At 46.7% G+C, this 12,381-nt stretch overlaps 1 protein-coding gene across 5 annotated transcripts in view; it reads right to left on the bottom strand.

Moving 5' to 3' along the window:
* RRM2 (ribonucleotide reductase regulatory subunit M2) overlaps positions 1–10,963 on the bottom strand; it is a 35,662-nt gene extending 24,699 nt beyond the window's left edge. For 3 of the 5 annotated variants that reach the window (XM_021924567.2, XM_021924568.2, XM_021924569.2), the window contains exons 1-9: positions 8,809–9,361; positions 8,650–8,724; positions 8,178–8,321; positions 7,851–7,967; positions 6,851–6,984; positions 5,003–5,097; positions 4,752–4,885; positions 3,031–3,135; positions 2,830–2,943 (exon numbers count right to left, since the gene is read on the bottom strand). In XM_021924567.2, coding sequence (XP_021780259.2) covers positions 2,830–2,943; positions 3,031–3,135; positions 4,752–4,885; positions 5,003–5,097; positions 6,851–6,984; positions 7,851–7,967; positions 8,178–8,321; positions 8,650–8,724; positions 8,809–8,907 — 1,017 coding nt within the window. In that variant the 5' untranslated portion in view covers positions 8,908–9,361. Of the gene's footprint in view, positions 1–762; positions 2,751–2,829; positions 2,944–3,030; positions 3,136–4,751; positions 4,886–5,002; positions 5,098–6,850; positions 6,985–7,850; positions 7,968–8,177; positions 8,322–8,649; positions 8,725–8,808; positions 9,362–10,782 lie in introns of those variants that run through there. The other 2 variants (XM_009183670.4, XM_003908267.4) reach the window with 2 other exon arrangements.
* Between the last annotated feature and the right edge of the window lie 1,418 nt (positions 10,964–12,381).

Genomic DNA, 12,381 nt, shown 5'->3' with positions numbered 1-12,381 from the left:
GGTTCGTTTGGGGATGGATGGGTGTCATTAATTCTAAAAGGCTTTATCAAAGTGGGTGGGATTCCGAGTCAGGAAAGGGCCTTTATAGACAGAGGGACCAATCAAAACCTGTGCTGGAGTCCACACAGGCCAGGTCAGACGAGGGACAGCAAAGCAAAAAACTCCAGCTAGGAAGACCTCTAGCCCCACCTGTTTTGCAAATGGGAAAAGAGGCCCAGGAGTGGCTCCCCCACAGTTGAGAAGTTAACTCAGCCCCGACTTCACAAACCCCACATGCAGTATGGTAGTTAATATTTTTGGGCACCACCTTTCGGGTGTACCTGTCTCCTATACACCTTATGCCAGAATAGGCACAAGGCAAGTCTCTTGCCCAGAACCAGTGGAAAGCAAATGAATTCGTTAGCCTTTACAAAAAAATACTTTTTTTTTTTTTTTTTTTTAAGACAGTCTCACTCTGTTGCCCAGGCTGAAGTGCAGTGGTACAATCTCAGCTCACTGCAACCTCTGTCTCCCGGGTTCAAGCGATTCTCCTGCCTCAGCCTCCCAAGTAGCTGGGATTACAGGCACGTGCCACCATGCCCGGCTAATTTTTGTATTTTTAGTAGAGATGGGGTTTCACCATGTTGGCCAGGCTGATCTCGAACTCCTGACCTCAGGTGATCCACCTGCCTCAGTCTCCCAAAGTGCTGGGATTACAGCCATGCCTGGCCAAAAAATATTTCTCTTCCTGAATTAAAATGCAAATTTTACCAATCAAGAAACTGACATAAGAACCGTTTTATTTTAATCACTTAACACTTGTTCATTATTCAATTTTGAGATTGAAATACTTGTTTCCCTTTCAACTGATTAGGAAATAGTCTGGGTTGGCAGAAGTTAATCCTCACATTATTCAGCTAATGAGACACAGAACCCTAAAACCTGATTCCAACTTCCGCCTGAACCTCACAATGCAAAGCAAAGCCTTTCATTTTAATGTTGTACAAGTATAAGGACAATGTAATCTGGATTAACTTTAGGTAACAATAACTTAAGATAGGAAAATGTATCATATTACAGAGATTTAAAAATTGACTATACAATAAATGAAGAAGAAAACTAACAATAGAACAGGACAATGTTCAAATAGCGAATACAATGAACAAATGGGGCCAAAAGATCAACATTTATCTCTCATCATCTTTCTTGCAATGTCTCAGCTTTCTTCTCCCAAACATAAAGGCAAATTAATTCAAAGTAGCCCTATTAAGAATATTTGTTTATCATGCCTGTAATCCCAGCACTTTGGGAGGCCCAGGTGGGCGGATCACCTGAGGTCAGGAGTTCAAGACCAGCCTGACCAATATAGTGAAACTCCGTCTCTACTAAAAATACAAAAATTAGCCAGGTGTGGTGGCACATACCTGCAGTTCCAGCTACTCAGGAGGCTGAGACAGGAGAATTGCTTGAACCCAGGAGGCGGAGGTTGCAGTGAGCCGAAATCGCACTACTGCACTCTAGCCTGGGCAACAGAGCGAGACTCCGTCTCAAAAAAAAAAAAAAAAAAAAAAGACATAGTAAATATAAATGAATTAACTCACACAACCTACTTACAAACAAAACTAGAATAAACAACAACTTGTAGGAACCACCTCTAGTTGATTTCACCACTTAACAGGGGCAAGATCTTAGGTGGGTCACTTTGTTTAAGGATGACTTGAAATTTTACAGTACTACCTTAGATCCCACATATGAAAACTCTTCAAGAATTTTTTATCAACTAGAAGTTGAGGAAAATACAGTGAGAAATAAGATGAAATGGCTTCTTACACATATGAAGGCCCAGATCATGCCTAAATTTCTAATGATTTAACTTAAGAAGCTCCTTGTCCTGAGAGATTCCTTTAACCCACAACACTACTCAGATGGCACAGAGAATCCCAGGACACTACCCAAGCCACAGGATAAAAACACAACCTGTCTTCTATCTGGCACCAACAGACTAATATCTAGCTATACATGGGACTGACTTTAAAGTTGGTTAACGAGTATTTCAATCCATTAAAATAAAACTTAGAAATTACATGCTTAGTCTACACAAGTTTAACTTACTTTAGTCACTTAGTGAACTGTGAATTGGCTCCCATTAGTGGTCAGAATGCTTTGTATTTGGTGTAGAAACCAAATAAATCAAGCTATTATTACCTTGTGAGTACAAACAATGTTTATTTGTTTGTAAAGTGCCAGTTTTATATTTAAGTAAACATTAAAATGTGCGTTGAAGCAGTGAGGCTGCATCTTTCAATTGCCTGTGCTGGTTAAAAGACTGTTTAATCCTGCTGTGCCAAGCTCACTAAAGGGTCACCCCTCACTTTAAAGCCAAGACTGCCATTGTCACTGCTATGGTAAGTCACAGCCAGCCAGGCCTGCTGGCAAAAGGTGATGCTACCAGCACTATAAATAAACGGGACTGGTTGTGAGGTAGCTACACAGTTTTAAAGATGCTGTTAATGAACATTATGGACAATTCACGGTGTGGCTAGTTGTAACACTTCAGCTGATTTTCTTTATGAGATGGAAAAAAAAATCAGCAAAATAAGGGCATATCTTCAGTTCATTTAGAAGTCAGCATCCAAGGTAAAAGAATTCTCTGTTGGACTTGACATCACTCCCATCCTCTGATACTCGCCTACTCTCTTCTCAAAGAAGTTAGTCTTTCCTTCCAGTGAAATATTCTCCATAAAGTCAAATGGGTTCTCTACTCTGAAAACCTGAAAAGGTTCACATCAAGATATAAATACAGAACACCAGTTTCAAAACAAGCAGAAGGCTATGTAAACAATACTTTACCTTGCTAAAACCCAGTTCCAGCATAAGTCTGTCTGCCACAAACTCAATGTATTGCTTCATTAGAGTGCAATTCATCCCAATTAGCTTCACAGGCAAGGCCTCAGTGAGGAACTCCTAGGAACCAAAATATAGCTTCTGAATACAACTAAAGCTCAGGCATTTTCTAGCAAGCCTGAGTAACCCATTTCATCACCCACTTACCTGTTCTATCCGAACAGCATTGATAATTATTTCTCTTACTCTCTCCTCTGATGGTTTGTGTACCAGGTGTTTGAACATCAGGCAAGCAAAATCACAGTGTAAACCCTAGAAAAAAAAGTTCAAGATCACTAAAGCCAGAAGACTTCTGTCACTAACATGGAATATGAAATTACTTTATCCTTTTCTGCATTCTCCTTATCCAACATGCTCAGCCATACTGAGAGCACTTGAACTCTCAAAGGGAAGATGACTTCAACTACGGACTTCTCTGCTTATGTCACCAAGGCAAGCTCAGTCCCATTCAAGGGCCTCAAAGCTGCCACCTAGATGAAGACAGGCAAGGTCTATTTCTTGCTCTGCTGTGTGGTGGCAAAGGAGGAGTCAGAGCTTCACTCAAAGTGTTCTTTCTACAGCCATGAGTGCTAATTTTGCCACTACTTCAGCAGGAAAGGTAAAACTCAGTAATAAGGCTAGTTTTTAGATGCTCAGGAAATTTGTATGCAATTTCAAGCAAATCAAGTTTGCAAGTGAGTGCATTAAACACCAAGCTTCACAGCTTACCTCCTAATCCGATAAGGAAGGTCCTCCTACAAGGTAACCAAGTTTGATTTGCCTACTGGGCTCCAAGTAAGATGGAGTTCATGCTCCTGGCTTTTCAAATGTGACTTAATCAAAGACATACACTAGACCAAAATATATATTCATTTCACCAAGATGCTTATTAACATTAAAGTTGAAGGGCAATTTCCAGATCAAATAGAAAAAACATAATGGCTACTATGAACATTTTTTTGGGGGGACAGAGTCTCGTTCTGTCACCCAGGCTGGAGTGCAGTGGTGCAATCTCGGCTCACTGCAACCTCCGTCTCCCAGGTTCAGGCGATTCTCCTAAACCTTAGCCTCCCAAGTAGCTGGGACTACAGGTACATGCCACCACACCCGGCTAATTTTTTGTATTTTTAGTAGAGACAGGGTTAGCCAGGATGGTCTCCATCTCCTGACCTCGTGATCCACCCGCCTCAGCCGCCCAAAGTGCTGGGATTACAGGCATAAGCCACCACGCCTGGCTTTACTATGAACATTTTTATGGAAAAGGGGATGACATATAATACCAGGCAAAAATAATAAAACATCCCTTAAAATCCCAATCCCATCAATAACTTGTAGTTTTGGCTGGGCATGATGGCTCATGCCTGTAACCCCAGCACTCTGGGAAGCCGAGGCGGGCGGATCATCTGAGGTCAGTTCAACCCGAGCCTGGCAAACATGGTGAAACTCCGTCTCTACAAAACTACGAAAACTAGCCGGGTGTGGTGGCGGGCGCCTACAATCCCAGCTACATGGGAGGCTGAGGCGGGATAATCACTTGAACCTGGGAGGCAGAGGTTGCAGTGAGCCGAGATCACGCCATTGCACTCCAGCCTGGAGCAACAGAGCAAGATTCCATCCCCTCAAAAAACAAAGAACTTGTAGTTTTATGCATTCAAAGCCTATGGGGCAATATATATGTACTAATGTATTACAATATATTGAGAATGCAAGTAAAATAGTTTCAGTAAATTAAAGTATTTCCTTCTTTTGTCAAGTATGTGTATGGTTGAACTCACACATTAAATGTGGATATATGCCGTCTAGTACCCCAGGTCCCCATCAGTGAACACAAGAGCATGCCCGAGTTGTGTTTGGGGTTTAGGTCACCCTATTATTTGATTTAGACTCACCTCATCTCTGCTGATAAGTTCATTGGAAAATGTGAGGCCAGGCATCAGTCCTCGTTTCTTGAGCCAGAATATCGATGCAAAAGAACCGGAAAAGAAGATGCCTTCCACTGCAGCAAAGGCTACGACACGTTCACCTATTTAAGAGTTAACACCAAAATGATTCTCGTGAGTTGGTATTCAAGGGCCAACAATCCAATATCATTACTTGGAAAATGAAGCTCAGGTTTAAGTAGCGGCAAAGGTCTCCTTACCATAGGTAGCCTCTTTGTCCCCAATCCAGCGCAAGGCCCAATCTGCCTTCTTCTTGACACAAGGCATCGTTTCAATGGCATTGAAGAGAAATTCCCTAGTAGGCACATACAGCATCAGCAATTGAAGCATTACAGTAAAGACCCCTGATTACCAACTGCTAGATAAAGAGCTCTGGGACAAAGGCCAAATTCAAGTATTTGCCAATCCTCTTCCTAAAGGAAGAACTCACACCGAAATGTTATATTTTTACTGGTCAGTTCTTCCCTCCAGTGTTTTTAAAAATCTCAACATTTGATTTACATTAATACAAGTTTGGGTATTCTGTAGTTCATATTGAGCTTCAGGGTCTACAAACTGTAAAACATAGTCCAGTACAGCAGGGATATTTGTTGCCTTTAAAATTATTTCAAGTCCAGATCATTGTTCAATTTGAAGAATCATAGAATTTGAATTTGAAGAACGATAAAATCCTAACTGCTATGCTATTATCAGACTATCATTGGGGGCATTATTTGGCCCCAGTTGCCACCATCTATATCATAAAATAATTAAACCAATAAACTAAGAATGCTTCCTACTAGAACTCTGTGCTACACAGTCGATCCCAGGTTGGGAAAGCAAATCCATGGGTACTACAGTTAACTGGGTCTCCCTTACCACCCTCCTCTAACTCCCTTTATTCTGGTGCCCACCGTGAGAGGCTACTGATTTCCCAGCCTGTTCCTACCCAGATGACCTTGTGTTCTGAATCTGAAGCCAAGGTCAACAGACATTGGGCAGCTTTCATTTTTTTTTTTTTTTTTTTTAAAAGAGATGAGGGTCTCACTCTGTCGCCCAGGCTAGAGTGCAGCAAGATGATCACAGCTCATGGTAAAACCAAACTCCTGGGCTCAAGCCATCCTTCTGTCTCAACCTGCCAAGTAGCTGGGCCTACCAGCTCACACTACCACACCCAGCTGCCTTTCATTCTTTCCATCTCACTGTCCTGTTTGAGACCTGGGTCTGCCTCTCCCTTGCTTTTGAGGCTTCCCCAGCAGACCATCTTGATCCCAACCATTCCCCTTTTGGTCATTTGCCCCAATCGTATCCCTAATCTTTGTCCTCTTTTCTCAATTTCCACCTATAAACATGTTCAAATCTCTTCACCCACAATCAGTTTCCTCAGTCCTTTCAAGTTACCACTTTTCCTCTTCATGTACTTCAAAGTCTACAATAGCTACTTTAGGTTGCAGCTTCACCACTTCCACTCCACATAGGGTTCCAGTCCCTAAAGCTGACCTTTGTATCTAGACTACTCCAACAGCCCATTTCTAATCTCCCACCTCCAATCTCCAAAACAAAACAGACCTTAAGCTACCTTTATTCAGCCAAACTGCTGCATGCCTAAATCAGTCTCAGGGTTCACTGCTGCCACTGCCTTGTGTAACTCCTGCTAAGTCTTATTTGCCTGTACCGTACTGCAGCTTCCTTAGGAGACAAGTCCGCCCTGTCCTTCATCCCACCGCAGCCCCACATTCTAGCCTTTCAACATATTTACCAAACAAGCAAAGACGGTCAGACATAGGTTTTAGTTTGTCTTACCCAACATCTAGGAATTTTTTCAAAAGAAGGCTTTAGATTGGTAGACATCCAACTCTAAAAGCAGAGTACCTTCACAACTCTAAGTGAATAATAAAGTGAATTTAGGCCCCTTGCTAAGAGCAGACATGACCACGGGTGCTGGGAATGTCTATGACTGACTGCTTAGTCATTCTGGAGTCATTTTTATCCCTACATGAAGTAAAAATTTGTAATAAATCAACAATTAATGAGTCCTAAAAATCTTGGCATACCACTTGAATACTCACCTTTCTTTGGGATCTTTTATGTAAGTGTCAATAAGAAGACTATACATTTCAGAATGTATGTTTTCCATGGCAATTTGGAAGCCATAGAAACAGCGGGCTTCTGTAATCTGAACTTCTTGGCTAAATCGCTCCACCTAGTGGCAAAACACATCAAAGTTAAGCTTGAGAAAAAACTAACAGCAGCAACGCTCAACAGATACTGGTAGCATCGCACTCTTTGTACCATTATAAGGTTTATTTCTATATACATTTCATCCAATTCGTCACAGTTCTGTGATATTTTATATCATATACTCAACTTACAGATCAGGAAATAGATACATATAAAATAAGATTTCTGTGAGCACTCAATGATTTCCTGATTTATCAAGAAAGATCCATTCCCAATAAGAGATACAACCAAATTATGATTAAAACAGCAAAGCCCCAAAAAGGAGGGAGCAGAGCCGGGCGTGGTGGCTCACGCCTGTAATCCCAGCACTTTGGGAGGCCAAGGTGGGCAGATCACCTGAGGTCATTAGTTCGAGACCAGCCTGGCCAACATGGTGAAACCCTTTCTCTACTAAAAATACAGAAATTAGCCGGCAGGTGGCGCAGGTCTGTAATCCCAGCTACTCATGAGGCTGAGGGAGGAGAATTGCTTGAACCCAGGAGGCAGAGGTTGCAGCGAGCCAAGATCGCACCACTGCACTCCAGCCTGGGCCAGAGTGAGACTGTCTCAAAAAAAAAAAAAAAGGAGGGAGCAGATATGGTGGCCACAAGGAGTTCTCCTATTGCTACCACTTAATATTGTCTCAGCTTCTCTAGAGTCAGGAAAATACCATAAGAAAGAACTGCAAAGTGTTACAAAACAGGAAATGCCATGTAATATAAAACCGAGCTTACAGACACAGAGACACTCAGCATGGAAAAATGGAAAAACGTACAAGACAAGGAGAGCGAACTAGTTCGACCTCAGATCGTCAATGTCAAATGAACGAAAGATATTTGAGAAACTCACCAAGTTTTCATTCACTATGCCATCGCTTGCTGCAAAGAAAGCCAGAACATGGGATATAAAATATCTCTCCTCGGGCTTCAGGGATTCCCAGTGCTGAATGTCCTTGGACAGGTCCACCTGAGGTTCGGAGTCACAATTTTAGCATGAAAGGAAGACAGCGAAGCTTGCAGGACTCACACTGAGCACTCTGAAACTTTAAGTGTGCTGGCACCACTAACTAACTATGCCCCACAGTTAGCCCCCCTTGCCAACGGGAACCTCCAAGTGCATTTATGTCTGAGGTGTCACGGTCCCCCCTGCAGGGGTCTTTTGGGGTCCTCCGATTACCTCCTCGGCGGTCCAGAAGGAAGCCTCTGCCTTCTTATACATCTGCCAGATATCGTGGTACTCGATGGGGAAGATGACAAAGCGGCGGGGGTTTTCTCTCAGCAGCGGTTCATCCTCCACGCCGGGGGCAGCCGCTTTAGTTTTCTGTTGGGGAAGAAAATAAAACATTCAAGTACGGGGCGAACCATATGAAACTAATGTTTTTCTCACCAAGTCCGTTCCATGGGCGGCAATTTCATGGGACCCGATGTGAAAACGTGGCTGTCCCGTCGCACTCCGTGGGTCGCAGCAGAGGAGCGCACGCCCAAACCGGGAAATGGGCCGAGGGGCACGGGAGGTCGCCCTGGGGAGGGGCCGCCTAGGCGGGAAAGGAACCGGCGCGGGAGTGTGAACAGCTGAGGAGACAATGCGGTTTTGGCGCCAAGACGCCCAAGGCCGACCCTGGCCCCTCTGCCCTACGCCCGTCACTCACCGGCTCCGCGGGCTCCTGGAAGATCCTCCTCGCGGTCTTGCTGGCCAGGATGCGGGCCCCGCTCAGGGCTGGCGGCTGCAGGGAGACGTGTGTGAGTGGGGGGCGGCTTCGCTTCCCTGCCTCCCTCCCCGGCCCGCAGCACCCTCCCCGCGCGCTCACCGTGTTCTCCTTGTCGACCAGGCTTAGCCCCTTCAGCGGCGAGAGCTGCAGCTGCTGCGGGTTCGTGATGGGCGCGAGCGGGATGCGGACGGAGAGCATAGTGGCGGCGCAGCGAAGTACAGCAACAGGCCAGAACAGGATGGCTGGGACGCGAAGCACGGGCGACCCCTCGGTCGAGCAGCCTTTAAATCTCCCGTGCCGGCCCTTCCCATTCGCTTTGGCGCCCCGGCCCTTCCCATTGGCTGTGCCGTGCCCCCGACCCTTCCATTGGCTGCACCTTGACCCCACCCAGGCTGGCCGCGGGACAGCGCGCGATTTTCAAGCGCAGCGCGGGAGCCTCCGCCGGCGCCTTCCGGGGACCACCGGGGACACCCCCGTGGACGCCCCCCGGGACCTCCCGGTTCCTCCCCGCTCCGTCCGCTGGCTGGGTCGGGGGCGCCGCCGCCCGGGCCTCCACAGGTCCCACGGGACCAGGACAGCAGTCCCTGAGGGTCTCGGCGGCGTTGGCGCGCGCGGGCCCCGGTTCGCCTGGGAACCGTTTGGGATTACGTGAGGCGCAGCGATTGGAGCCCGCGGGCGCGCTTCCCGAAAGCGCCTCCTCCCAGCCGCGCCGCCGCAGGGCAGGGGACTTTGCCAACGAGGTTGGTGCAAAGGCCTGGAAGACGCTCCTGGGTCGGGGGAGGCGTTGCTGCGACCCTTTCGATCCGTGTCCCTGGGGTGGGGGTGCAAGGGCCCCGAGCCCTGACATTTGGGCGGGGTGGTCGGCGAGGACCCTACAGCCTAAAAGTTAGGGCTGCTGAGCCCCGCGGCTCGTTTTGCTGTGACTGGGACATGCGACCAGGCTTCTTACAGATTCGGCGTCCCCCTGAGTAAAATGGGACTCGTCACCGCGTGGGGTGTTAATGTGGTGAGGAGAGCATTCGTTGAGATGACTCATGTAAAATGTGCAGTCCTTCGTAAACCTTCAAACTCCAGGACACGGAGAGAAGGCCCTTGGTGCAATTTTCCACAGAAATCCTGTCTCCTGTCAGACCCCTGTCCCCTATTGTCACCCTTGCTTTAAGAATTGCAAACTGTGGCTGGGCGCGGTGGCTCACGCCTGTAGTCCCAGCACTTTGGGAGGCTGAGGCAGGAGGATTGTTTGAGGCCAAGAGCTGGAGACCAGCCTTGGCAACATAGTGAGACCCCGCCCCCATTTAAAAAAAAAAAAAAAACTTGTTTTAATTGCAAACTGAGCAAAAATTCCTGGGAGAAAGTTCACAGAATGATTTTAGAACTAGGATTTAATGTAATATGCTGAAGAGGAGTTTGAAAACTCCACTGAGGTAGAGACTGCAACTTAGCAACAGCTTTCATTTAATTGTCTATGTGGCTTTCTGATTTGCCAGGCCCTGCAACGGCAAAATGCCAAAAATAAAGGACGAGAAAGAAACTTTAAGATCCAAGAAGAAATCATTAACCCGAGAAAGCTTCAACAGCTGCACTCAGGGCTGTTATTGAGAGACTCGGGACTTTTTACAAAGCCTTTTCTAGATACTTTATAGAGGGTGGGGTTGGACAGATACCCTCCCCATCTAGGTCTGTTTCTCTCATTTCTTAAAAGTACTACGGACTTGTATTCAAAGTATTCTCGTGTTGCAGGGATAAGTGACCATCACATTCCTTACACAAAGCCACAACCAAAACTTTGGTGTAGCATGATTTGTTTAAAGCAACTTGCCATTCATTGCCAGTTTCACCCCCAAACACACTAAAGCATCCATCTCCAGGAAATTGGTATTTTTATTGATTACTTTATGGCTGATAAAGCTATTATCTAACAAAATTATAATTTCTTGGTGTAATACTCAACTCAGATTTCAATTTCCCATAATCAACGTCTAAAGCCCTGGTTTTGGTTGCCCTACGGCGCCACGTGCTTTTTTGCTCGTTAAACTCACTGTAACTGAAATAGCCAGAGGTGGCTTCACTTACAGTTTAGTTCCTGGCCACGTAATTAACATAGCCATTGTAGAAGGCGCGGAAAGATGCGTACGTGTTAGAGGCCAGGTGAAGTCGCCATCCTCCCCTCCCGCGCTGAACCTGAGTCATCTCGGCGTGGCCCTCCTCCCTCCAGGTCCGGCATCTTTGCCCCGCTGCGGAGATGGCGGCGCCCACGGCCACGCGGCAAGTTCCGCCTCTGGGCGGTCGGGCAAAGCAGCCACTCCCGGGAGGGCGCCCGCCGCCGACGCAGGCGCCGGGCTGCTGCTAGCGCCGGGATTTACTCCTTTTTCCCTCGGTGCTCGTTTTTTTGGTTTTATTTAAGTGAACGGACAAGGGGCTCGCTTGTTTGCCCAGGCTGATCTCAAACTCCTGGCCTCAAGCGATCCTCCCTCCGCCTCCCTAAGCCCCGGGATTCCTGGCGGGAGCCACTTGAGCGCGCGTTTTGACATCTGCATCTACTACACCATTGGTCTGCACGGGAGGCCCCGCCCCGTTCCCCGGAAGGCTCCGCTGCATTCCCAGCCTCAGGTGCCCCGCCCCGTTTCCGCTGCGCGCTCTCCCGCTCACACGCCCCCAGCCCGGACAGGTTTGCAGGTCCCTGGCCAAGGTTAGCGCGACTTCCAAAAGGCTGTTCCTACCTGTCCACCATTAGGGTGGAAAAACCGCGGCCCGGGGAGCTCAGCACTCACTGTGTACCAGACGCCGTGCCGAAGGTGGTCATAATAATAATTATGGCTGCAGCACCCACAGCCTCTGGGCACCTGGATCATGTGAGGCTGGTTTTTGTTTGTTTGTTTGTTTTTAGCTTTTTGGGTTTTTTTTGTTTTGAGACAGGGTCTCGCTCTGTTGCCCAGGCTGGTGGCTGCATCATAGTTCACTGCAGCCTCAACTTTCCGAGCTCAAGCGATCCTCCCACCTCAGCCTCCCAAGTAGCTGGGACTCCAGGCATGCACCACTCTGCCAGGCTAATTTTTAAATTTTTTGTAGAGATGGGTTCTCGGTATGTCACCTGGGCTGGTCTTGAACCCCTGGGCTCAAGCCCTCCACCCGCCTTGGCCTCCCAAAATGCTCAGATTACAGGCGTGAGCCACCGTCCCACCGGGGTTGGTATTTTTAACCCCGTTTCATAGGTGAGGAAATGAAGACCTGAGAGGCAAGGAAACTGCCCAAGGTCGCACAGCACAACTGCACAGCAGAACGTTTCTACCCTAACTTTTTATTATGAATGTTTTCAACATACAGAATAATGGAACGATTGCTAGCATTCGCCCACTACCTAGGATTCAACAGCTGTTTCTATTTTGCCATATTTGCTTCATGGCAAATATGGCAGACACCCCCTCTGTGGGTGTGTGAGGCTTATGCTTTTTTATGGATCATTTGAAAGTGATAGATATCATGACCCATTACCCCTAAACGTTTCAGCTCCTAAAAATAAGGACACTCTCTAACATCACCACAATACCACATTTATCCCTAGGAAAACTAACAATACTCCAGTATCACCTAATATCCAGTCCATATTCCTGTTTTTCCAATTGTTTCAAAAATGTCTCATAGTTTTTTGGATTTACTTTTTTTATGCAGGAT

Source organism: Papio anubis, chromosome 14 (genome assembly GCF_008728515.1).
Source record: "Papio anubis isolate 15944 chromosome 14, Panubis1.0, whole genome shotgun sequence".
NCBI classification, from domain to species: domain Eukaryota; kingdom Metazoa; phylum Chordata; class Mammalia; order Primates; family Cercopithecidae; genus Papio; species Papio anubis.
Note: the sequence above shows the minus strand (reverse complement) of the source record. Positions and strands in the feature narration are given on the sequence as shown.